The sequence below is a fragment of the Leptonychotes weddellii genome, chromosome 15, assembly GCF_054177405.1.
Source record: "Leptonychotes weddellii isolate Sample4059 chromosome 15, ASM5417740v2, whole genome shotgun sequence".
In the NCBI taxonomy this organism is placed as follows: domain Eukaryota; kingdom Metazoa; phylum Chordata; class Mammalia; order Carnivora; family Phocidae; genus Leptonychotes; species Leptonychotes weddellii.
The window spans coordinates 32,344,119-32,371,027 of NC_138383.1; the positions used below are offsets into that span (position 1 = coordinate 32,344,119).

General features: G+C 42.8%; 2 protein-coding genes, 1 long non-coding RNA gene and 1 other non-coding gene across 5 annotated transcripts in view; 2 read left to right on the plus strand and 2 right to left on the minus strand.

Annotated features, from left to right (window-relative positions):
- The window catches only part of LOC102741822 (protein SLFN14), a 10,722-nt gene extending 8,339 nt beyond the window's left edge, over positions 1 to 2,383 (minus strand). Inside the window, exon 1 of the mRNA XM_006744110.2 lies at positions 1,055 to 2,383. Coding sequence (XP_006744173.2) covers positions 1,055 to 2,183 — 1,129 coding nt within the window. The 5' untranslated portion in view covers positions 2,184 to 2,383. The remainder of the gene's footprint in view (positions 1 to 1,054) is intronic.
- Positions 2,384 to 9,624: 7,241 nt separating this feature from the next.
- LOC115944535 (uncharacterized) lies at positions 9,625 to 12,295 on the plus strand. 2 transcript variants are annotated; one of them, XR_014140553.1, is made up of 3 exons: positions 9,625 to 10,074; positions 10,639 to 10,862; positions 12,183 to 12,295. It is a non-coding gene; the product is annotated as an uncharacterized LOC115944535 (long non-coding RNA). The 2 variants fall into 2 exon arrangements; XR_004079064.2 differs by having other exon boundaries at positions 9,627 to 10,074; positions 10,639 to 10,777.
- LOC115944536 (Z30 small nucleolar RNA) lies at positions 11,960 to 12,056 on the plus strand. Its single transcript, XR_004079065.1, has one exon. It is a non-coding gene; the product is annotated as a Z30 small nucleolar RNA (small nucleolar RNA).
- Positions 12,296 to 13,035: 740 nt separating the features above from the next.
- On the minus strand, positions 13,036 to 16,985 carry PEX12 (peroxisomal biogenesis factor 12). Its single transcript, XM_006744109.3, has 3 exons — positions 16,278 to 16,985; positions 15,396 to 15,949; positions 13,036 to 14,600 (listed from the first exon to the last, which is right to left on the minus strand). Exons 1-3 carry the CDS (start codon positions 16,401 to 16,403, stop codon positions 14,201 to 14,203), a joined length of 1,080 nt encoding a protein of 359 aa, XP_006744172.1. The 5' UTR covers positions 16,404 to 16,985; the 3' UTR covers positions 13,036 to 14,200.
- Positions 16,986 to 26,909: the final 9,924 nt, after the last annotated feature.

The window sequence follows — 26,909 nt, forward strand, 5'->3', positions numbered from 1 at the left end:
AGCAGGGAGCCCGATGCGGGACTCGATCCCGGGACTCCAGGATCATGACCTGAGCCGAAGGCAGTCGCTTAACCAACTGAGCCACCCAGGCGCCCTTGTTATAGTGTGTTTAAGCCCCCATTCAAGGCTTAGATGGAACAGAAAGTGGCAGGATCTCTAGTTTGGGGTGTGTGTATATGAGAAAAGTAAACTCCAATTGAGGACAGGAGAATGATCCAGCAAAATCACTCAAGTCTTGATCCCAGCTTCATTTATCAAATTTGAAACATATTGACCGTGAAGGCAAACTGATAAGCTTTGTTCAGCCTGTAAGTCCTTTACGGATTGATTAGAAATCACCAGGGCTGATTCCAGCCAGACTGCAAGGGAAGTGAAACCGCTAGGAGTCAACCTCCCCCACCCCCACCCCTGCCCAGCATCTCCTTTTTGCATTGTTTTTTTCCCCCACTTGGTGGTGCCCCAAGCCCACTGGTTAAGCGTGTTAGCTCCTAATGTTACAGGAACCATTCAAGTTTGTCAACAAGCTTCCCTCAAAAGAATTAGTGGAGTCATCCTTAAACAGTGTTTCTCTCAAACACCATTTTTAGAGTGACACTGTCGGTGCATGTTTTTGACTAGGGATATCAGCCTGCAAAATTCTTTCAACAGGCAGTTACCGTGAATAAAAGGGAACTTTCACTAACTCATGGCTGATGGGAAAACTTTCCCAAAGTGGACTAACACCCAAGCATTTCTTGACCTCAGAGAGCTCATATTCTGAGTCTTTGGAACTGAAAAGACATATTTTTTTAAGATTTGATTTTAAAGAATCCCTGCACCCAACGTGGGGCTCGAACTCACGACCCCAAGATCAAGAGTTGCACGCTCCACCGACTGAGCCAGCCAGGCACCCTGGAACTGAAAATATTTTTTTTAAAAAAAACCCTGTAATGGGAGAATATTTATAAGCAAAATAGCTTTATCTGCTTCAACTAAAATACCTGACAGCACAGCCACAGAGGACACAGAAGGGGCTCTTCCCTGTGGAGGGGATCACGACTTCCTTCGGTTTTACCTGACTGAACACCCAGCATCATGGCCACCCAGTGCTCCGCCGTCAGCCTTGTGACAGAATTGTCCCTCATGATCCAGGAATCCGGGGTCCCTGAGAATACAACACAGCAGAAGGGCTCTACTTGAACCACACAGACGTAGCCGTACAGGACGTCTTTCTGGTACACATTCAAGATTTTGGTAGTGAAATGCACCTGTGGCTTCTCACAGCAGAAGTGGAATGTTGGCAACTTTTCTATACAGTTTTCTATTTCTTTTTTCAGCAAGTCAGGGTTCACTTTTTCTTTCTTACATCCAAACACTTCTTTGCTCTTATCATCGACCCCAAAAATGAGGTATCCCCCGAGGGTGTTGGCAAATGCCGAAACATAATGAGGCAGCATTTCTTTAATCCGGGGGACAATCTTTTTGGTGGTGAACCTTTTAAACTCCACATGGGTTGACTCGGTAAAATTGAGTTTCTCCTTATATGTGAGCTTGTCCTTTTGAAACAACTCTGAGGCAGAAATCCTCATGTCTTCCTCTTCCTGAATGTCTCTGTCGGGAACTTTCTGAGAACTCAGCTCCTTCACCCCCAATCTCCCTCTTTGGGCTCTAGACTGCTTCTCTCTGAGGAGCTCCAGAGCACTGCCGGCATTCAGGTTGACCGTGGAGGTCACAGCTCTCTGGTAGAGATTGGAGCGCAAGCTGCAAATCCGGAGGGGGAGGCTGAAAACATCTGGGCTCCAGGACTTCACAAAAATCAGGAGATCGTGCCCCTGCTGCATGTAGTCAAGGTATTTCTGTGAACCGGAAGGAATGAGCTGTTGGAAAGAAGTTTCCAGATCCTGTCCCAGCCCATGGCATCGGTAACTGTAGGTTTTATCATCAATCTCTGCTTTGATCACACCCCCTCCAGAGTTTAACAGGGCACACGTGGCCTGGATGATTTTCTTATTCTCGGTTCTTTTCAGATAGCTATTGGTCATCTTCTTCCTGTTCTCTTCTCCAAAATTCACCCTGCCCACGTGTACAACTGTCTCGGGGTAGAGCATTTCCATGTTGGTCTGGAGGCCGGCCATCCTAGCAGCCGCTCTGTGCTCCAAACGGTAACAGAAAGAGGTTCCAGTAAATAACCTGGACAGAAACATGGTTTCTACATTAACAAGAATCCCAGAGATTACAATATTTTCTTCGAAGTCATAAATTATTGGAGATATGTTTCAGCATTGGAGATAATCTTTGATATTACCGTTCTCTAACAACTTTGCCAAGACCCCAAGCCTTTCCAGCATGAACAGGCATAGATGAAGATGAATGCTTAATATTTTGCCATCATGGAAAAGTTACATTGCTGAAGTTTTGAGTCGTTTTTTATTTAAAATCAGGGAGTGGCAACAGTGAGCCCAGATCTAAAGGGCATAGGTTGGCATGGGAGCCAAAGCAAGTTATTAGAGAATATGCAGAAACAGAGGTTGAAACCAGAAGATGCTCCTATTTATAATTCAAAGAGGAAAGGAAGGAAGGCAATAGAGAACTAAGGGAGGATAGTCCTGGGGTATATGTGAGGTAGAAGATCTTGCTATAAAAAAAAACATAAAACTTGGTTTTCCTTATGCCCTATTTTATACAATTAAAAAATTTTACTCCTGAAAGAATGTCTATTGATACCAAATGCAGAAATCAGTGTGACTCCTCAACGCTTCTTTATATATATATATATATATATATATATTTTAAGATTTTATTTATTTATTTGACAGAGAGAGACATATGGAGAGAGGGAACACAAGCAGGGGGAGTGGGAGAGGGAGAAGCAGGCTTCCCGCTAAGTAAGGAGCCTGATGCAGGGCTCGATCCCAGGACCCTGGGATCATGACCTGAGCTGAAGGCAGACACTTAACCGACTGAGCCACCCAGGCACCCTCCTCAACGCTTCTTCTAAAAATACATTTCTTCATACACAGTGCGAGGTAGGGGCAGGAGTTTTCTTTCCCTCCTCAATAGTTCTGCCCTGTGTCGTGGGAACCTCTAAGGCGTAAAAGAGAACTGAGACTTTGGGACATAGTCATTAAACTGTGGTCAATCTCCTTTTTGCTTCACAGACCAGAGAACAGCCACCCAAATTGAAATCAGGGCTCTGCAGCAAATGTTTCAGAAACAACCCCCTGAGCTTTTGTTAATTGCAAAACAAAATATTTACTAACCCAAATCAAAATCAAAATTCTTCCTCTAGGAAAAGAGAGCCATTTCTTCTGTTGATTTTTCCCAAGCAGAGGCCATGTGGGTGTTGTTTGTACCCACCAAGGGGAAAAAAGCAGGCATCCCACAGGACAGCTACCCTCCTCTGCCATTAGTTTGCTCTTGGTTGCCTTCTCACTCTTCCAGGCAAACCAGAATCAACATGATGAATTGTTTTTTCATACAGGAGCATCTTCTCTAGGTAAATGTAAAAGTATGGCTCTTAGAGAAATTTCTGATAACATTCGATTGATATAATAAGATCACAGAAGTGTTGGAAGGAGCTGTAAAGATCTTCTGGCCTAACCATTTATCTGATTCTCTTTTTAAAAATTATTTAAAGTAATTTCTATACTCAACATAGGGCTTGAACTCATGACCCCGAGATTAAGAAATCTCCTTCGACTCCTTTGACTGAGCCAGCCAGGTGCCCCCATTTGTCTGATTCTTAAGTCCTCTCTATAATATTCCCAACTCCCAACAAACTGCTTTCCAGCAACTGCTTGAACACCTCCAGCAACCACTAACTCAGTACTTCTCAAATTAGACCCTTCTATTTTCTGACAGTTGTTTGAAATGGCTTCCTGATTTTTCAACTGTAATTTGTCTCCCTATAATTTCCACTGGCTGGGGCCCACAGAACAAATCAAATTGCCTTTGAACTAGCAGACCTATACTCTCCGGACTGCCAAGTCTCATTGATGCTACTTGGATGCTGATAACGACTATGATAGATACAAAGTTTTCTGAGATTCTAGCTCCATACGAACATCTTTTCTAAACTTCCCCAAATTTCTCACTCGCTGTCCTTTACAAGTTTACAAGTGAGCTACTCTTTTACTAAGCCCTTTGTGTTCTCAGACATAAATTACCCCTAAGTTGAGATGGATGAGATTAAAAAAAAAAACTTTTTTTTTTACCTGATACTCTTGCTGTTTCAGTTCCACATCTGGCTCTGGTCTGAATATTTGCCTTCTGTCACAGCTCCTGCTGCCCTTTGATATATACCCTGGGAGGAGCAGGGACTCTGCCAGACTCCCCTAGTCTTCATAACATTGACGCACTGAGGAAGGCTGATAAGGACTCGAGAAAAGCCTATGACAGGACAGATTAGCAAGCCAGGCTCTGACCTCTGGGAGTAAATGAAGTGGTAATGGACACATTCAGGGGTTTTAGAGTGAGGGGCCAAAGCTAAACTTCCCACCTCTGAAAACAGAGTGTCATGTCCGCATATCCGCACTTAGGCCTCTCCTGCCCCAGGTAATGTCATTTCATCATTTCGTAGTTCTACATTTATTTTAAATTAGGCTCCCCTGTACATATCCGTTATGAGAATTACCAGCCTATCCATTAGCCTCCAAATCACTTGTTCTATCCTATTTACCTTTATCTTCTTTTTCCTGTTCTTCCTTTTTTGTTGGGTGTAAGACCCAGCCTAGAAAAATGCTCATTGGTGAGGGGCTGGCTTTTCCTGGGTGAGAGGAGTACACATGATTTTTTATCTAATTTCTTTTCCTTTCCTTTTTGTTTTTCTTTAACTTTTTTTTGTATTTCTCAAATGTCTACACTGAACATCAATTGTTTTTATAATTAAAACAACCGAATTAAATGAAAACAAACAAACAGATGAGAGAATTATCCCATTTAGGGATGATGGTTAAATTGGAGCAAGCTTCTGGGGCACCTGGGTGACTCAGTGGTTAAGCATCTGCCTTCGGCTCAGGTCATGATCCCGGGGGTCCTGGGATCAAGCCCAGAGTCGGGCTCCCTGCTTGGCAGGGAGTCTGCTTCTCCTTCTCCTCCCAGCTTGTGCTCTCTTGTTGTCTCTGTCTCTCTCTCTCAAATAAATAAATAAATAAAATCTTTAAAAATAAAATAAAATGTAGAAAAAAATTGGAGCAAGCTTCTTGTAGTAGGCTGAATAACAGCAACTGAAGATTATGATTATGAACCTGTAAGTCTTAACTTACAAGGAAAAGAGGTCTTTGTAGATGTGATTAAGTAAGGATCTTGAGATGAGGGAATTGTCCTTGATCATTTGGGTGGACCCTACGTTCAGCCCAGTGTTCTCCTAAGACAGAGGCAGAAGGGATGTGATACACACAAAGGAGGAGGCGGCAACGTGACCAAAGAGACAGAGTCCAGCGAGTGATGTGGCCACAAGAGAAGGAAAGCCAGCAGCCACTGAAAGCTGGGAGAGGCGCAAAGTGGATTCTCCCCTAGAGCTTCTGGAGGGAGCACAGCCCTGCCAGCACCTTGATTTCTGCCATGTGAAACTGATGTCAAACTTCTGGCTGTGAAAGAATACATTCCTGTTGTTTTACGCAACCAAGTTTGTGATAATTTGTTACAACAGCCAAGGGAAACGAATATACTTCCCTCCCTCTAAATCATACCATCAAACAACTTTGTGTGTCTGTTTCAGTTTATCATGACGTGGCATTCTCAAGTAGGTTTCTGGACGTTCCTAGTTTTTTAAATTAACTGAGGTTACTGTTCCTACCTACTTCTGCTTTGCTGGCATTACCCTTTGTACCTGTTTGGCTGAATAGAGGTTCCAGGATAGGAGACAGAACAGATGCTATGATGTACCATCAGCACGGCAACATAATAAACTCCAAAGGCCTGCTTTTGGCTTTTTCACTCACTTCACCTCCAAATTCAGTCTCACTTTTAGTTCTGTCACCTGCCTTAACTCTCAGCCTCACTCTCACACTGAAATCCTTCTGATATTACTTATGTTTAGAAAGATAATAATGACCGTCATTTATTGGACATGTGCTTTGGGGTGCAAGGGGTCAAGAAGGGAGTGTGGCATACCACACGGAGACTAAGGTTACACGGCCAGTAAGCGGAAGAGTAGGGGTTTAAAGCCAGGTCTGCCTACTACAAAAGCTCATACTCCTTCCGCTGCCCTTCAAGTTTGGGATTTGGGATTGTTTAGAAGTCTTCAAAATCAGAAATCTACCTAAACATCTCCCTTTTCCTTCCCAGTGAACAAGAAGAACATTATTTGGGCAGGAAAACTAGGAACTGGATTGTCTCCTCCTCCTCCCTGCCCCTCTTCTTCTCCTCCTACTCTTCCTCTTCCTTCTTTTTCCGTGCACTTTGGGGAACCAAACTGGGAGGAGGGATAATGTAAACAATGAGCACAGTGAGTTTCTCTTCCTTCTTCTTTGAATTTCCTTAGTTAAGCCCCACTGGATGTGAATGGTTAGGTTATCATGCCAGAGAGGATCTCACATCCTGACTCTAATAACCTCAATGCAAATGTCCATGATACAAAACAACCTGAAATCAGTAGCTTGGACGGTACTTTTTCTTAGTTTTTGGGAAAGAGATCTGGTCGTGCTGTTGCCAGTTGGCTAAACACTAGAGCCTCCAATTTATTTAAGATGTGTTTATTCACTAAGCACTTCAGTTTATCAACAGGGGTAGTTAGGACATAGCCTTTGCACATACTAGACACAAACTGCCAAATACTGGCCTCCATCTACTCTCAGTTCATTCATAGAGATGGTTCCAAGACTACGGAGAGCACACTGACCAAGAGCAATGGTGCTGGCTCTCCCTCACCACTAACTGACTCTGGGTAAGTCTCTTAACTTTCATTCTCTCATTCAATCGGCTTTTTTTTTTTTTTTTTGATCACCAAAGATGTTGAAATCCTTGCTCTGACACTTACCAGCTTTGAGACCTTGGTTATGCAAATCTAAGCCTCAGATGCTTTCTGTGTAAATTGGAAATGGTAATAGTGCCTTCTCAGTACAATTCTTGTGAGAATGAAATGAGATGATGTACATAAAGAGCTTAGTGTGGTGCCTGGCATTTAATGGCAATTTTTCATTTGATAAGCAATTATGAAGCACTTACTGTGTTCTGTACGTGATGCTATGCTCTGGGGCTACACATCACAATAAAACCTGCCATTTAGTGACTGCATTCTTTGGGCCAGATATGCAACTGTGATTGTCTCAAATTGTCCTCATAACAACTTGTAAGACATGCATTATTTTCACCATCTTATAAATGAAGAAACTGAATTCAGGGAAGTAAAGCTCAAGGCTACACACCTAGTAAGTAACAGAGCTGGGATTTGAACTCCTGTCAATCTAATTCCAAATCTCATTTACCATCACTCTGCTATGCAGCCTTACTGTTAGCCAGAATGAGACACATGTCCTGCTCACAATCTAGAGAGGGAAAACATGTATTAACTCATTGCAGTGTGACATATATAATAACATCAGGTGAGCATTCTATGTGCTATGCATTCTCTGTGTGCTCATTCAGCTCTTAGAACAGCTTGCAAATGTAGTCCACATGCATGGCCACTATACCCTAGTGCCACTCGGGAGCACTAACAACGGATGAACAGTCTGCTCCAGGTGTTCTGAGGAGTGACAGTAACTATGCGTGTGAGAATAAGATTTCATAAATGTGATGGTATGTGGGTTGGAACCTGTAAGTAAGAATGTACCTGGTTGAGAGGGAGAGATGGGGAAGGAAGGGAAAACCAGGGAGAAAAAATAGCACATGCAAAGACCCATTATCTTCACTGTCTAACCTCCCATGTCTCTAAAGTACAATGGAAATCCTTAATAGGTCTGGTACAGAAGACACTCCATTTTTCTCCATTCTTCCCTTTTATTTCTTCATGTCCTTTGTGAAAGAATTGCATCTAAAATGGAACCAGAAGATATAAAATGAAGAATCTCACACATGTGCCTGCAGGGAAATAAAACTTAAGGACTGAGAAACTCATTTCCCATAGATGCGTGGTTTACATAAAACTGGTATTGGAATTGTCTTCAACGATAGGGAGTTGGTCAGGGGTTGCCTCATATCAACCTTAGGAAGTTTTGCTTGTGGTTTCCAGAGGTACGAACAAGAAATGACCCAGGTGGGGTTGATCTTGTAAAACGAGCTGGATTGAGTTTTGTTTGTATGACTGGACTGGTTTTGTCTGCTTGGTGAATTTTCAAAGCTGGTCTCCCTTTTTTTATTTTAACAGACTCTAACTGAGCTCTCTCCTCCTTGCATTCCCTGCCCATAAATACAGCCTACCCCAAACCCTCAAGGGACTCACTGTAGTTTGCTACAGTTTGCATGTCTTGAACTGCAACTCCTCTGCTATTCCTGAATAAACTCATCTTTTTGACAATTTTGACCTCGCCTCAGTTTCCCTATTTAGGTTGACACCTTCTACCCATCCCTAGCTGACACTCATCACATTCCTCACCTGCCTTTCATAGGCCACCTAGCTCTCACCTAGATCATTGCAATCACTTGCAATAGCTCCCTTTCTTTCACTTTGCTTCCTCTGATCTATTTAAAAACACAGTTGCATATAATTTTCTAAAGTAGAGCTCTGACCACCGATCTCCTCTGACTCTGAAATCTTCAAATCTCCCACTTCCACCAGAGTAGTGTAATCTACACAGCCAGCAAGCCACCATCCTTGACAAAGTCTTGATTTGTCTTTCAAATCTCCTACCACCCCCTTTCTTTAACACTAACAGTGCTCCTCAAACTTCGGTGTAAATCATAATCATCCCTGGGACACCTCTTAAAAATACATCTGCCTGGGCTCCAATCCCAGAATGTCTGATTCAGTATGTCTGGGATGTGCCCCAGACATTTTTGGGTTTCTGTTGTCTTTGATGCTCTAGGACACATACATTGTTAAATTTCCTCCTGGTGTTTCTAACTCACCGAATTTTGAAACACACTTTTTCGACTTTCCCTAAATTTGTAAGTTCCCCCACGCTTTCTCATTTAATTCGGGCGTTAAATTATTCCTTCTTCCAGAATCTCCTAATTTTTAAAACCTATCCATCTTTCAAGACTCAGATCAAATGCCACATCTCCCAGGAAGTCTTTCCTGCGCATTTCTTTGGTATCTAGCTGCACTTTTCGTGTGGCACCTCCTGCTTATTTAGGAAGCGTCCAAGCGCCCGGCCAGCCAAAGAGTTCCCTGGTCCGAGAAAGACATATTCCTCCACCGTCCACCCTGATCCCTAGCCCTCCCGCAGGAATCGGACATGCGCAGTAAATCCCGTTGGATCACTATCTGAATCGATTCTTCCCGGAAATCCAAGGCACAACTCTCTCGGATGCCCTTTGCAGTTGTGAAGCAAAGCACCGGCAACGGAGGCAGGCAGGAACCGCTCAGAGCCTGGAAACGAACTAGCCTGGGGACGAAGACCCCACGCGAGGAAGCCACGCGAAAGGCGCTTCCGCCTCTCGGCCCGCTCTACCCCTGACGTTAGCCTCGCCCTTCGATTGGCTGCTCCTCTCACCCATCCCGACAAAGGCTGTTGCCCACGTGACCCGCTGGAGGCCGTAGGATTGGTTGCTCCATGAGGGCTTTACTGGGCTAGGGGATGCCGGCGGGGCAGCAAGGCTGAGGCCAGCGAGAAGCGGGAAGCGGGAAGCAGGATCGGGACCGGGTGTAGCCGGGGACCAAAAGGCCGAGGGTCGGCCGCCATCAGTGTTTGCAGGCCTCCTGAGATAGGGCGGAGGAGCTTGAGGAGTTCAGAAAGCGGGCTGTGGACTCCTGTCTGGGACTTTGGTTTATGCCCTGGCTTCGGCCTCACTTGTATTTCCCCGCAGGAACGGCTCCTCTCAGTCTTTGCTGAAGTTGGGGGTTGGACTTTATTATCATTTTGTGGAGGGTCCACTGTACGTAAGCACTGGTCCTGCGCCGAGCGCTATGGAGACAGCCAGGAGGTAGAAGCTTGGGGAGGGAGGGCTTAGAGATGCTTGAGGTATGTTCCTTACCCACCTGCAATGTTGGAGGTAAGTTGGCTTTATTTTTGTGCTGATGTATATTATAATCGAGGAAGGTAAGGTTTAGGAGGGAGGGTCGCCCATTGACTGAATTAAACGTTCATTTATTGACCTTCGTCCTATGTACCAGGCACCGTTCTGAGTGTAATGGATGCAAAGGCCAGTAAGACACTGCCCTGGTTCTGTAGGAACTCAGTGTCGTGGGGCTGGTGGGATAGACGGATGTGGGGGATGTGCGTGGGTGAATAAGTGACATGTGATGCGTGGGGAGAAGTGCTGAGAGAGTCAGAAGAGAGGATGACTGGGGGTTAGAGACCACTTTACTGAGAAGGTGACGTTTGAGTAGGGTTATATAATTAGGCGTTCGCCAGATTGCAAGGGTTGGGGGAGGCACTCCAGATGGAGCAAAGTGTGCTGAGGAAGAGAACTAGGGATGTGTGCTTGCTGTGTATGGTGGGAGCTCACTTGGAGCTCTGCTTTTAGACAGTTTCATGCTTTTAGACAAAGTTAAGTTTCTCTGAGCCTCTGTTTTCCTCATTTTTTTTTTTAAGATTTTATTTATTTATTTGACAGAGAGCACAAGCAGGCGGAAGGCAGGGAAAGGGAGAAGCAGGCTCCCACTGAGCAGAGAGCCCAACGTGGGGCTCGATCCGAGGACTCTGGGATCATGACCTGAGCCGAAGGCAGACGCTTAACGGTCTGAGCCACCCAGGTGCCCCTGTTTTCTCATTTATAACATGTACTTCACCTGTAGAGGGTGATGAGCTAACGGATCAATCATAACCCCTGTAAAACAGGTACTTTGTTAGTTTCTCTCGTTTTATGGAGTTTAGTTGCTGAATGGCCAACACAGAACAACAGCTGCCAGTTTTTAACTAAGGACTATCAATCTATTGACATTTATAGATGGCTGAAGGAAGCATATGCTGTCTCCAGAATTGTTATTTAGATACAGACAATACCATGCTGATAGTCTGGGGAGGATGACATTGTGACCCAAGTACTTTTCCATGTCGGTGATAGCATACCACCAGAGTGTGTCATTTAGAATAAATGAAATGCAGTCAACTTTCTTATTCAGAAATCGATTATCCAGGTTGTGAATTATCTAGACTTTTGCATTACCTTTTTTTTTTTTTTTAAGATTTTACATAATCTCCACACCCAAGGTGGGGATCGAAATCACAGCCCTAAGATCAAGAGTCCCATGCTCCACTGACTGAGCCAGCCAGGCGCCCCTGCATTGCTTCTGTTATCTTGCCAATGGTCTGGAGAAAAATGAAAGTAAACCTCATATTTAGCTGGTAGTGGAAAAATATAAATCTGGTATTCAGACCTCTATTCTCTTTCCAGCTCTACTGTTAATTTGCTGTGGACCTTTGGCAACACATAGCCTCTCTGGGTCTAGCACTCTTAAGATAGAAGATTCCAGTAAAAAAACTTTATGACTATACTTTTTAACTTTATTGGCAGAATTGTAAATCAAATTGTATATTAAATGAACAGTTTACTTTATAATGGAATTTAGTAGAAAATCTTTTCTAAAGCTTTTGCTTTAGAATTAGACTATAAATCCCTTCACAGACATCTTTGGAATTTTGTCATGCATGATGTTGGGATCATTAAAAAAAGTTTTTGAACCATAAACGCTTCTCCACTCCTCTATTTCAAAAACAAAAAAGCTCCTCCAAACCAAAACTTGTTCAAGTTTGCTTTTTTGTACAGCCGAGTCTTTAAAGCAAGCATAGTGGAAAATGAAATACTTATTAAAAGTCCATGGTTGAAACTTAACTATATAGAAGCCTTTATTTTTTTCGTAAGTTAACCTAAGTCGTCTTGGATGTGAAAATAATGTTGGACCGCGCTTAGGTATATAAGGATGTGAAATGCAATGATGCGATGATGAGTGAAGTATAGTCTGACCTGGTATTGCCATTGCCTCAGTTCTGGCTCTGACCAGGGTATGATTCCTTAATCTTCTCTCTGAGCTGATTGTGGTTGTGGTTTTTCCACATTGGAATGTTCTCATCTATTTGGATACTGATTTTATTATGTCTAAGAGTGTTTCTTTTATAGTCTTTTGAGTTGCTGATACTTTCTCATGTTTTCCTTCTTAGGTTGAGGTGAAAAATCTGGCTTTGATATCTTCGTGGAGGTCTACCTTCTTTCAATCCTGAATCTGGTTCAGTTTTCTTATTGACTTATTACTGTATTAAAAATGTTTGTTTAATTATGGTGTTTGTTTTGGTACAATCTTGCAATTTAACAAGAACTTTAACAAATATCCATTATATTCTTTTTATGGTACAGAAGAATGTTAATATTTTCAAATCCATAGGTTATTCCATTTCAAAGTTTAATTTTATCAACTTTGCGCTATCAGAAAATATGCTTTGAATTGCTAAATGAGTTAAAGTATTAGAAAACACCTGTCTCAGCAGAGGCACTTAAGTTATTTTCATCCTTCCTCTACCCATATATTTTCACCAACCTGACAATCCAGTGGCATGAATTTTACTACATAAGCAACTTAAGTGTTTCTGTAGTATTTCTAATACAGGGTCTTTCACATAAAGCTGAATTCTTGCTGTTGCAGTAGAGGTTTTTTCCTGCAAGTATTGGATTAGCAAAAAAAAAAAAAAAAAAGCAAAATGTCAATACAAAAATACCTCAAAGTCAAAGGTGGTCTGAATGAAAAATGTACTTTAAACACCTCAAGTAATTTTTTTTTTAAGATTTATTTATTTGAGAGAGAGAGAGAGGGCAAACCGGGGGAGGGGCAGAGGGAGAGAGAGAATCCCAGGCAGACTCCACGCTGAGCGGTCGAGCCCACCGTGTGGCTTGATCTTGAGACCCTGAGATCATGACCTGAGCCGACACCAAGAGTTGGACACTGCTTAACCAACTGAGCCACCCAGGCACCTCCACCTCAAGTAATGTTTGTTTCCACATAATCATGACAACTTGGAATGACTCTTTGCCAAAAACATTTATTCTTAAAATTTACTTAAGCGTTTCACAGAAACTTAGTAATAGCCAGAATAATTCGTGCCCATTTAGCAAACTCTTAACAGCAAGAAGAAAGAGCCTATTAAAAGATTCTTTTGCACAAAGTTAAATCAGTATATTGTCATCTCTTGCTTATTCGTTTTGCTTTCACACTGAAATCTTCAGACTGCTCTATATATACGTTCAACCCCTATTTTTCTTTAACAAGTTGCCCAAGAAAAGGTACGTATGGCTCATAAAGGAATCTTAAAAGTTGATACACTATAGCAGATGCTACTTAACAAGTGGCTCACAGTATATGGAAGGTGCTTTGTTTTTCTAAGCTGTTTCTAAGTATTTCTGTAAAGAGCAGGTCCATATTTCACATTGTTTGCAAACTGATAAAGTCTCTTCCTCATAGGCAGATAAATGCTTTCTTTTCTCAAGGGCTGCTTCCCCATCACCCACTTTTATAAGGTCTAACTTGGGTTTTTCCTGAGAGCTTCTATACCTCTTGTTCTTCGAGGAAAAGCTTCTGTACTATCCTCTTTCATCCACTTCCTCTACACTGACCTTCATGTCCCGTCAATCCTGATTCTCTTATTCTAACCAGCTTGCTAAACTCTTAAGTAGGAGTCTAGAGAGCAGGTTAAAAGGTTTAGATCAATAGATATATCCTTTTAAAGAATCCATATACAGCTGATACTTGAACACAGATTTGAATTGTGTGGGTCCACTTATATATGGATTTTTTTTATAGTACAGTACTATAAATGCATTTTCTGTTATGACTTTCCTAGTATTTTCTTTAGCTTTACTGCAAGAATACAGTATATAATACATCTAACATACAGAATATGTGTTAACTGATTGTTGATGTTAGCAGTAAGGCTTCCGGTCAATAGTAGGCTGTTAGTAGTTAAGTTTTGGGGGAGTCAAAAGTTATACGTGAATTTTCTACTGGGGGGGGAGTGGTGTTGGCACCGTTAACACACATGTCATTCAGGGTCAATTCTAGTTGTGTAAAGTTCATATAATTACGAATTGGGGATGAGAAGACTCAAACAATGCTATGTACTGTGCTGAAAATCAGTTTCTCAGCCTTATAGTGCAATAATTTTGTTGTGAGATAAAATCCTAATCCCTTTCAGTTCTCAGGGGAGTACAGTTTAATTAGATGTTGTACTTCTGTCGGATAACCTGTTATGGGACAAGCTTGGTGACTCCTTACATAATTAAATACACAGCGATAACAAAACACATAGCCAGAGGTGGCAAGAACAGTATCATTCACCCGGATTTTGCGACACAGTGGGCACATAGTCTTCATTTTGGGTAACAGAGGAGAATCGGAATTGTAATCTAGGTGTACAGGTGGTGGTGGAGTAGGCAGGGCAGTCAGTGACTTGATGGTTTCTTGATTTTCAGATGAGTACCACCACTCAAGGAACTGCAGAAAGAATACTCCCACAGAAAGGCCAGTAGAGAGGGATAAGGCAGCACCTCCCAAAGTTTTTTTCAGAGCTGATTTTATCTTCTCACCAACACTGGTGGGGGAATAGAACAAGCAGGCAAAAGGAGAAACTTTATTTAGGTATGATCACAGAATGACTAATATAAATGTACCTCTTAAACTTTTCATCAGAATCACTGATTCAGTTTGGAGACTGAGTAGTTGCTAGATTGGCACTGTCTCCTTTAGTATCTATTCTAAACGATTTCCTTTTTCTGATCTACAGTATTTTGGGAGTATAGGAGCTAAACTTTGTATTTAATGACGAGGGTTTTGTTTTTGCGTTTTGAGAAAGAAATTAGTGTGACGTTGATAAATGTGTGTGTGTGTGTGTGTGTGTGTGAGATAGTCCAGAAAAAGAAACAACTCACTTAACAAAAAATAGCAATATTGAGGAATATATTTTTGAACTTGTAGGAGAACACAAACACTAACTAGAAGGTCTTGAGAACTGTTGATCTGGCTCGAATCTCCATTCTGCCACCTTCTAGCTATGTGGTCTTGGCAAGGTACTTAGCTATTAGGTCTTAGTTTCCTCAGGTGTTAAACGAGGTAATGAATTTATTTCACCGAGTTGTGAGGAGGATTGAGATAATGTATGTAAAGCAGACAGCTAGCACAGGGCCTGGCACACAGCAAGCATGCATAAAAATGTAGCTAGTATGATGAGGAAGGTTACCAGGATGGCAACTCTTGTTTTACAGACACAAGAATTTTTCTGTGGTTTATGAAATACCTCAAAGTACACTGAGGAAGGTGAGTTTCATAAAATTAGGTTAAGATTTTAGAATTTCTTTGTGAAAGATTTTGGGAAATGTTAAAGCCTTACCTCCTGGCTGGTTGCTGCATCATGCTGGCTTCAGCTGCTTTGTGCTCCAGAGTTTGTATATCCTGAATTGTAAGTCGACCTAGCCGAACTCCAGCCAGCCTCAGCAATGGTGAGTGATGCTGAGCCTTTCCTAGGATGTATCGAAGTTGTTGTACAAAAAACCAGCCTTCCCATGCCATGTTAACAAATGGGTAGGCTGCCAGGAAGGCTCTATAAAACTGTTTCCAGCGGGAAGAAGGGGGGTGGATAGAATACTCATCCTCTTCTATGAGGCTAGAAACCAGCTTCTCCAGCTTCACTTTCAGGTAGGGAAGAAGAACCAGGAACATAACTGACTTCCAAAGCTGCTTCTTTGGGAGACCAGCACTGGCCAATCTCTCAGGCTTGTGTGTGTCCCCCATCACAATGCGCTTTAAGCCATAAAAATTTTCAGAAAATGAAGCACTGGTTTTAGACAGATAATGCTGCTGGAGCAGAAGATCTAGCAGGGTGAAGATTTCATCAAACCACCTCCAAAAGAAGCCATAGTGGGCAGGATTTGATTCTGCGAGAACCTAAAGCAGAGTAAATTAATAAATGAATTTCATTCCATTTCATAATTACTCTGCATTGTATTCACATTTCCTTTTTTTTCCCTCTGAATTCTGATACGTTCAGCTTAAACTAGTCACCTCTTTTGGGGGTCTGCCCTGTCCTCCCTGAAGTGCTGGGTATTCAGTACAGGGCTCTACACATAACAGGGACTCAATAACCGTTAAATCATAGGATATGAATTATATGTTAATTGGCAATTTCAAAACCTAGGCAACCAAATAAACTCAAATTATTGGTTTGGTTTTTACCCAGTCGTCCCTAAAACCTTTCCGAGAATTAATACCTTACCTTGACCACATGCTGAAGAGCAGGTCTCACGGCTGTCATTAAACTGTCCTGTGCTACCACCTCAAAGATGGATGGCTGGTCATCCGCCACAGAAGCAGTTGTGATGTGAGCCCCATGTTCAGCCATAGTTTCCTGTGTGCACTGGGTTTCGCTTTGCCCACAAACTCTTTAGTAAGCATGAACTTGTTTTAGTTATCAAACGGGTGCTCAGTCTTAAAGGTAATCTTTCTGCAAGAGACCCAAAACTCCTCTTTTACAGAACTGGGGGGGGGGGGTCTCAAATTAAGGCGGTTAAGAACGAAATTAAGGCAGACATAGCAGAAATTAAGGTGGAAGTGGTAATGTGGGGTAGGGGTTACTTGTCAAATGCACCTGTGATGGCAGAGCATGCCTATGGGGCACAGGTATGGGCAAAGGAGTGCTCCCTTCTAGAGCTGTAGTCCGGGAGGGTACGAATCTGGGGCTCTCAATCGTGAGGGCTTAAAAACCAGCCAGCTCTGAGGTGTTAGAGGTGCCAGTGCGGACCCGGTACGCGAGGACTGGCTCCAGCTGTTGGCTGCCAAGTGTCCGCGCCTATCCTTGCGCGCGGACCCCAGGCGAGGCGTGAAGGACCCACGACGCCACGTTTGAAGAGAGGCCTCCGCTTTATGACAGAAGCCGCACCCGGAAATAGAAGCCCGGGATTGGGACGGCCGACGGAGGGGAGGCGCTCTAGCCCCGAACGTGGCCGGGGAACCGGAACTAGCGAACTCTATGATCCCAGTGGGACTTCCGCTTCCGCTCCTGCTGAAATTAAAGAAGTCACTGGGGGCCTGGCTTAAAGTGTAAACCTGTGCTTGTTTATTTTACTTATCTTAGCTGGTTTTGCTTCGCGTCCTCTGTGGGAAGCCACAGCTCTGAATCTCCCTCTGCAGAGGTCTTTTTGGCAAGGTGTTTGGGGCGCCGCGCTGACGTCTGACACCCGGAGCCAAGAGTTTGGGCCTGCTGCTGAGACCTGTGTTCCCTTGGGCGATTTAGTTAGGGGTGGGGGGACAAAAGGGAATATGGAAGTACGGAAGTTCTCTCTGTGCGTGCGGCGGGGGTGGTGGTTAATTTATATTCCGCCGCCTTCCAGGAAGGATTTGGAGCGACGCAGCCGGGGATAGAAGCCTTTAGCTTTGTTGCCAATTATTAAAAAGATAATTAGAGTGAGAAAGGTTCCTGCAGTTCGTTAGAACTGGGAACGATTACTTTCCATTCTAGCTGGTAGATTAACTGTCTTCTACGTGTAGTTATGTTCAAGCATAACTAGGCACTTGCCACACTCAATGAAATGGTTCCTGCTCTCGTACACGTTTGGATGTGTCATAGCGATATGAATACATTGCCAAGAAGGAGGGATCCTGATGAATTCTAACTAGAATGAACTGGGGACGCTTGGCAGATGGTACTTTTCACTGTTTGTATACGAAAATTAACGTAATTTACGGTTTGCAGAGTGCTTTTACATTGTGTGCGACTTTGCCTCGTTTGAGTTGCTTATACAGGTTTATTGAATTTCGATGAGTTAAAGTTCAACCATTCCTCTTTCTCTCCAACCCCTCCTCACTGCTGTGCTAAATGGATAGGAATAAAAGGTATTCACTGCCTTACAGGACCTTATGGTATAAAGACAATTGGTTTGCATAATGAGAACCCTCAAAAACAAGGTTTGGGTTTAATTGTTTCAATAAAATCTTGCAAGTTAATCTTACAGTTCTAAACGTGTTTTTTACTCTACCAGATAACCTGCCAGCGAAAATCACGTTGATAGAAGACTTTTACCTTACAGGGGGCGCCTGGGTGGCTCAGTCGTTGAGCGTCTGCCTTCAGCTCAGGTCATGGTCCCAGGGTCCTGGGATCGAGTCCCACATCGGGCTCCCTGCTCGGCGGGAAGCCTGCTTCTCCCTCTCCCATTCTACCTGCTTGTGTTCCCTCTCTCGCTGTCTCTCTCTCTGTTAAAAAATAAATAAATTAAAAAAAAAAAAAAAAAAGACCTTTACCTTACAGAATTTCAAGGTCTAGAGATAATGTATCTATATAAAGCAGCTGCTGTATGGATAATGGGAGGAAAGTTGAGGTTTCTGGTAGTGCAGGCAATAGGTGGTGGTGGTTTAGATTAATGAGGTGGAACAGAGGGGATGGGATGAATTAAATATTTATTTTGAAGGTAGATTAACAACTTGAAAATGGTTTGGATGTGACCATTAAGGGAGAGAGAAATCAAGAATGACTGTGCAGGTTTCTGGCTTGAGCAATTTAGTGTAATTTATGGAGATAATCACACTTGTAGCAAATGCTATGTAGTCATACAATGTGCAGGCATAGTTCTAAGTGCTTTACGTATTATTATTATTATTTTTTAAAGATTTTATTTATTTATTTGAGAGAGAGAGAATGAGAGAGAGCACATGAGAGTGGGGAGGGTCAGAGGGAGAAGCAGACTCCCCGCCGAGCAGGGAGCCCGATGCGGGACTCGATCCCGGGACTCCAGGATCATGACCTGAGCCGAAGGCAGTAGCTCAACCAACTGAGCCACCCAGGCGCCCCAGTGCTTTACGTATTATTAATTCCCTTCATCCTTATAACAATATTATGATTGGATATAAATATTTCCCCATTTTACAGATGAGAAAACTAAAGAGCATAGAGATGGGAGAAACTGAGGGAAGGATAGGTTTGGACTTATTAGGCATTGAGGAGCTGTTAAAAGGTTTTGAATAGGAGAGGGATATGAATCAAAGTCCTTTAATAAAGATTTTTCTGGTGGCATCTCTTTTACAAAATGCACCTCTGATTTCTGGGAGTTGTAACTGGAACCAGGTTTTTCAACACCCCTCCTCCCTCATCTCATGATTTGTTTACTTTGGGTGGGCCATAAATATAGAATTTTCCATCAGTGTGGTTAGCAATTTGGTGGTGAAGTTGGGAATAGGTCAAGGCTAGAGATAGAGATTTAGGAGTCCTATGGGTAGGAACGATCATTGAACTCATGGTATTGCTAAAACGATAGTCTAAAGAAAATGTATGAGTATAGAACTTAAAAAAAATCCTCGCTATTTTCTCTCTCAAATATCCTATATACTCTTTTCAGCCATATTTTCTTATGGAGTTATCCATAACTCCTGTTTTCATTTCCTCACCTCCCATTCATCCTCAAACTTCTGCAGCATGGCTTTTGCCTTCATATCTCTACTGATGGTCCCAGCAATGACATCAAAGACTATTTACTTATATATTCGGAAGGAGGGGGTCGGGGGTCGGGGGGGAGAGAGAATCTTAAGCAGGCTCCATGCCCTGTGCAGAGCCATGTGGGGCTCGATCTCACAACCGTGAGATCATGACCTGAGCTGTAATCAAGAGTTGGTCCCTTAACCGACTGAGCCGCCCAGGCACCCTGACATCAAAGACCTTTATGTTGCTAAATCCTTGGGCACTTTTCAGCCCTCCCTCCTCCTCTAGCAACTGTAATTGTTGACCACTCATACATTTATGCATTCAACAAATTTTGGGGAGGTGGGCTAGGTCTCAGAGATAGAGGAGTGGACAGATGGTATAGTTCCTACTTTCATAGAACTCTAAAAACAGGGCGCCTGGGTGGCTCAGTCGGTTAAGCGGCTGCCTTCGGCTCAGGTCATGATCCCAGAATCCTGGGATCGAGTCCCGCATCGGGCTCCCCGCTCTGCGGGGAGCCTGCTTCTCCCTCTCCCTCTGCCTACTTGTGTTCTCTATCTCTCTGTCAAATAAATAAATAAGATCTTTAAAAAAAAACTCTAAAAACATACTAAAACATTATAACCACTTGCTTTTCCTTCCCCCTTTCTACTTTGTAGTTCCCTTTGCATTTTGGTTTCCTCAACTTCTGCCTCAGGCTCTCTCGCTCTCCACATTTTTATTTTTTTAAAGACTTACTATTTGTAGAGCAGTTTTAGGTTCACAGCAAAATTGAGGGAGAGATAAGAGATTTCTAGGTCTTGGTTTCCAAAAGTAACTTTTGTGTAAGCACTCCTGTTATAAGTCGGGTGCTTTACCTACATTATCCCATTTAAACTTCACAAGCCAGAGAGAGTTAGATCATTGGCTTCATTTCACAGATAAGACTAAGGTTAAGGAGATGTTAAGTGATTTCCCAGTCATATTCAAGGCAGGGATTTGGACTCAGATCTGATGCCCTCTCAACATGTTTTCCTTGCACCACTTTCCCCTGGTCCCACTGCCCATGGATAGTCCTGGGCTGGATCACCATTGTCCACAGTCCTGAACTGGCCTGCAAAATTAGCTGAGCTTTTACACTTTTTTTTTTAATAAAAGGAACAGGATATTTCATCCTGTCTATGTGAGAGTTCTTAGGGAACTCCTGTGCGAGGAAACAAATCCAGAGAACGTCAGTTTGTTTAATATATCCCTCTGCATAGTCAGTGAACTTCCTCTTGGGTCCAGTTGCCAGCTTCCAAGCAAAAAAAAAAAAACCACAAAAGACAAAAAAAACCAACCTGTCCGTCTCCAAGGCGGCAAAAATAGCCGCCTTTCTAGTTCTCCCGCGCCCGGGGATGACGCGACGCGGCGAGGTTCTCTGACGTCAGAGTTTCCTGTCCACCATCTTTGTCCCTGGCAAAGTGGGTTTTGCGCAGTGGCTTAGACCTGGAGAAGGAGTCGTGACGTGCAGGAAACCATTACAACACCACTCGGGCCGTGCTCTCTGGCTGCTGCCGCCACCCCCACCCTTGCCTCCGGTGAGTTCAAGGCGGCTAACTTCGGGGTGTGTCCCTCATTGATGGGAAGGGGACCCCAGGTTGAGTTGGAGGTTGGTGGGGGGAAGAAGAAATCCTAGGAGCGTGACCGTTGAGGATGATGTGAGCCGTCGGGTGTGACCGTTGTGAGGAAGAGGGCTGGAGAAAAGGACTCCACCGCTGTGGCGTGGCGAGGGAATTCTCGGGTGTGGCAGCTGGGAATTGGGGGGGCACCAGAGGTAAGATGTTTGAGGTTGGGGGTTGGGGCCAGAGGCCAGGGGTGTGGCCAGTAGAGGTTGGAGGCCAAACGGGAGAACCTTCCTTCTTCCCCGCTTGGCGTCGTTCACTCAGAGGCTGGGACATGTCCAGCTAAGCAGAAGGGCAAAGGGTTTCCCCCTCAGGTTTGTCCATTGATGGGCAAAACTCGCCCGTCTCCCGTAATTTGAGGTTAAGCGACACCTCTCTCCCACCTCGTAATGGAAGAATATATCCCTAGAATCTCGACCACCCGGGGCGGAGGAGGCATTCCTGACCCTTGGGGGAAGGGAAAAGAAACCTTCAGACCCGATGTGGGGGTGGGGTGGGGGGAGCAAGTAGGGGTACATCTTAGCCCCGAATTTTTTCTTTCTGGGCTTAGCAGGAATGATCTGGTTTGAGAAAGGCTGTAGACTAAACCAGAGGTAAAGAAACTGAAATGTCCTGTTATTTCCATATTCTTTGAATCCAAAGAATTAATTCATGCTGTTTTCAGAGCCGTCTTCTACCTGGGGGGAGGCTTTTATTGAACTCACTTGGCTGTTTCATTATGAAGCAGTGTGGATAAAGTGTTGATGCTTCATTAAGCTTTGATTTTTAAAAGAAGTGTGTTTTAAATGCCAGATGCTGTTATGATAATCATTGTGATTTAAAAAAAGTAAAATGCAGTAAGTTTAGAAAAGTCGGGATGATCAAGAAAGTGGTCTGAATGAGGAACAATTTAAATGCTTAATTACCTTTCTGGTATGCCTGTATTGCTTAGCCTCAGGGTATACTTACAGAGTAATAATAGAAAGCAGCAGATGAAGGAGATGCAGCTGTACAAGAAAACGTGTAACATTCCAATGATGACTAAGCGTGGTGGTAAGGTGAGAGAACTGTTTGCAGGTATTTTAACAGTTTGAACTCCCAAGGAAGCAGAAAGGATTGTGTTCTGCAAACAGCCTCACTGAAAGTTGAGTGGTAAAATTAACACAAAGCTAACATTCTGTGAGTTAAGAGACTCAAGAAAACCTGGTTCTTCATCTCCCCCCCCCCTTAAACATCCATATTTAAAAATATTACATTTTAGGGGTGTCTGGGTGGCTCAGTGGGTTGGGCGTCTGACTTTGGCTCAGGTCATGGTCTCGGGGTCCTGGGATAGAGCCCCGTGTCTGGCTCCATGGTCAGTGGGAGTTTCCTTGTCCCTGTGCTCCTTCCCCCGCTCATTTTTTCTCTCTCTCTCTTAAAATCTTTTTAAAAAATTGGATGTCGGGCGCCTGGGTGGCTCAGTTGGTTAAGCGACTGCCTTCGGCTCAGGTCATGATCCTGGAGTCCCGGGATCGAGTCCCACATCGGGCTCCCTGCTCAGCGGGGGGTCTGCTTCCCCCTCTGCCCTCTTCCCTCTCGTGCTCTCTGTCTCTCATTCTCTCTCACAAATAAATAAATAAAATCTTTAAAAAAAAATTGGATGTAAAACTTTGAACTTCTTTCTTACTATATAATATTAACAAATTACTTTGTAGTCTGACATAAATAGAAATCACAGGTGTGGGGGCGCCTGGGTGGCTCAGTCATTTGAGCCTCCACCTCTTGATTTCTGCTCAGATCATGATCTCAGGGTAATGGGATGGAGCCCCATGTAGGGTTCTGAGCTCAGCACAGTGTCTGCTTGTCCCTGTCCCTCTGCTGCTGCTCACCACACCCTCTAAAATAAAATCTTAAAAAAAAATCACAGGTGTGTCTGTTGCAATTAGGTGTCTTGTGATTTCTTATGAGCTAAATGATAATGGAAGACACTATTATCTTTGCATTGAAATATCTAATTATTGAAATATTTGAAGGGCGCCTGGGTGGCTCATTGGTTAAGTGTCTGCCTTCGGCTCAGGTCATGATCTAAGGGTCCTGGGATCGAGCCCCGTGTGGGGCTCCCTGCTCAGCCGAGAGCCTGCTTCTCCCTTTCCTCCCCCTGCTTGTGCGCGTGCTCTCTGTCAAATAAATAAAATCTTTAAAAAAAAAATCTGAAATCTCAGTGCCTCTCACCCTTTTAATAAAAGATGTCTGAATGGCCTTTCTGCTCTATAATTGGGTTAACTCTAGCCACTTTTTCGCTACGAGCACCAGACTGTGTAAAGCCAACTTTGTGTGAAAAGAAGGGATTTAATGGCCTCACCAAGTCTAATTTATCTGCCATTTCCCGGAGAGCCATTTGAAATTGAGACCCTATTAATTTTTTTTTGGCCTTATTTTCTTTAGGGGCACTGTAAGGAGGGAGGAATAGAAGAGAAGGTTCTTTCACAACCTATATTTGGTAGAAACTAGGTTATGTTAAATCCAGATATATCATCCTGTGCAGGGAGGCTTTCTCTGAAAAATGCAGTGACATCGCACACCGGGCTAGGACAAGTAAGAGTGCGTGCGTGCTTCATCGTTTAGCGGTATTCTGAGGCCACACTGTAGGTCCTAGAATAGTCAGTGACTTTTCTAGTTTGATCTGGTGGAAAGGTGGTGTGAGTTCAAACTCCATGATGGCTTTACTTTTTCCTGGGGTTCTCCTGTAGGAACAAAAAAATTTTTTCCAGGAGGAGCTTGGTTTTTGAGGCTCTTCAGCGAATATTTGACTTTTTATTTTTTTCAGCTCTATCTTGGCTGCTTTTCCTTTGGCTTCTAATGCAGGCCACAGTTTTCACCATCCTGTATTTTGGAGAACCTGGTTATGTTCATCTTTGGCATGTGATTTATCTCATTAAAAAAATACAAATGTAATTTTTAAAAAGATTTATTTATTAGAGAGAGAGCACGAGTAGGGGGAAGGGGCAGAGGGAGAAGGAGGAAACAGACTCCCCGCTGAGCAAGGAGCCCTATGCAAGGCTTCATCCAGGACCCTGGGATCATGACCTGAAGCTAAGGCAGACGCTTAACTGAGCCACCCAGGCGCCCCCTATGTAATTTTTTGAAGTGTAATTCACATAACATAAAATTAACCATTTTAAAGTTAACAGTTCAGTTACATTTAGCACATTTACAGTGTTGTGCAACTACCACCTCTTCCCACTTGTTTTTGTTTAGACCATTTTCATTTTTCTTAGAATTTTCTTTGGGTTTAAGGCAGGAACTGATTTAATACAATGTTTCCCTGTCAGTGGGGTAAGGGATAGTTTATTACTATTGTTTACAACAGTGGAAGCTAAGAGTGATAGGTTTTTCCCTTTCTTTAAGAGCAGGGATTCTTGGGGCGCCTGGGTGGCTCAGTCGTTGGGCATCTGCCTTTGGCTTGGGTCATGGTCCCAGGGTCCTGGGATCGAGCCCCACATTGGGCTCCCTGCTTGGCAGGAAGCCTGCTTCTCCCTCTCCCACTCGCCCTGCTTGTGTTCCTGCTTTCGCTCTCTCGCTCTGTCAAATAAATTAAATCTTAAAAAAAAAAGAGCAGGGATTCTTAATTTAGGAGCTAAGATTACTTGTTTCTCTTCCCTGAAATTTTGTGGGTGGGTACATTATTCTTTAGTTAAGAACACAGTGCTCACAATGAATAGGACAGAAATACATTCCTCGACAATGAAGTTTAAGGGAGATAGTGAAATGTGTGGGTCACTAATAAAGGTAGAATTTAAGACTGGGTTAATTTTATGTTTAACAGACTGTGGTTTAGACTCCTGTTAAGAATAATATGTGTATATGTGTATGAGATCTTTAGCAAACAGAACAATTTTTGTGCCCTTTTTCAAAGAAACTGGGTGAAAAATTCCAAGCAGATTTTGTTTTTAAATCCTAAGTAAGTTTTAAGTTGTGAGGATTCTGTTGGACTTAAAATGGCATAATAACATCCTAGACAGACCATAATGGCCTTGAGCTATGGCTCTCCTGTCAGGTTCTAGTAATCATTTCTGCATACCGGTTTCTCTCTGTATGTGTAAGTTCTTACATGATAGCTTCGGACTTATTCCAGATCTTATACATGAAGGACTCCTTTCTTCAATTTGCCCATTTCACATTTAGCGTACATTGTGAATGGATTAAATGATTATAACATTCTTTGAATTTTTGCTAGAAAGGCATTATGAAAATATTGCATAAGGCAAGCCCCTGTCACAGGTTAATTTTTAATTATAACAACTATCAAAACAGGAATTTCTGTATAATATTTGTGAATTCTAGCTCACATCTTTTAAGAAAATAATTCAGTGAAATTCTGGCACAACCTAAAGCACTCTTACATTGGGATCAGGACTGTAAATATAGCTACTTGGGAAGATCTCAGCTGAGTCTAATTTCCCTTAGGCTATCCAAGTAGCACATTGTAGAGATCAGATTTGAGCCAGGCTTTTTTTATTATTTCATGTTTATTTGGCTCTTTTTCTTTCTCCTAATTGCATTGATGTGTTTATTGCTTAGGTCTTTTCTCTGTGATCCATATTTACTGTTTGCCAAATGTATTATCACTCATGTTGTTTTGTCCTGACAGTAATGAGCAGGTGCCAGGCATCAGTCCTAAATTTGGTAATAAGTATTGTTAATGAGGATGGTGAGGAAGAAGATACATTTTTGAGTGCAGAAGGAATATTATTAAATGAAAATTTTAATACAATTAAAGATATCAAGTACCTTGGACAAAGTCTTAAGAGTTTCTTAAATCAGAAGACATTGTCTCATTATTTGGGGGAGAAATGTGACCAGTCCATGCCATTTTTGTTTCACTAGTGGAACCATGTGTCGGATTAATTTTCCAATTAACTTGAAGCATTAACTTGAGGCTGGGATCCATGATCTTTTAAGTTTTAATGCCAGTTCTGATTTTCTTTTGTATGCAATGTGACTGAATAAATATCTCTTTTTTTGCCTTGTTTTTAACTGTAAAGTGATATTATTTATTCTTTGTGAATACTTTTGGGCTAAGTATAAATTGTTGGAAATATGAAAACTATAATTAAAAAATCCATGTGCGAGGCATGTTTGCCTCTAGATATTTGTTGTGAAAGAATATTGTCCTATTAATGTAGGCTTTTTATTCTGAGAGAGATTCCTTTTTTCAAGAGTTTCATGTAATGGTGAATAGGTTGGCGCAGTTGTTTTCTCTTTCAACCTTATCATTGCTTCAGGATACATGCTTTAGAATGACTTCATCTTGAGGTAGGGAGTAAATCAGATTTTCCTGAACAGAAAGTAATGGGGAAATCTTTCAAAACAAACTTCTTCTTATCCTAAATATTTGAGCGCCTCATTGAAGATGTATTTGCAGAAATGTCTAGCTTTAGGTCTTGGAGGCTGTGAGGAGACAATTATGGATGAAATCACAAGGCCGTAATAGATTATCCATTCATTCCATTTAGCCTATGGATTTTGCCCTAGTTAGTTCCTTGAGGCAAGAGTTAACATTCTTAATTATTATCTTTGCATCTCTTGAATCACCAGTAATTGTGGTAAGGAAGAAAATATTCATTTTTGAGTACAGAAATTCTTTTTTTTTTAAGATTTTATTTATTTATTTGACAGAGACACAGTGAGAGAGGGAACACAAGCAGGGGGAGTGGGAGAGGGAGAAGCAGGCTTCCCACTGAGCAGGGAGCCCAATGTGGGGCTCGATCCCAGGACCCTGGGATCATGACCTGAGCCGAAGGCAGACGCTTAACAACTGAGCCACCCAGGCTCCCCG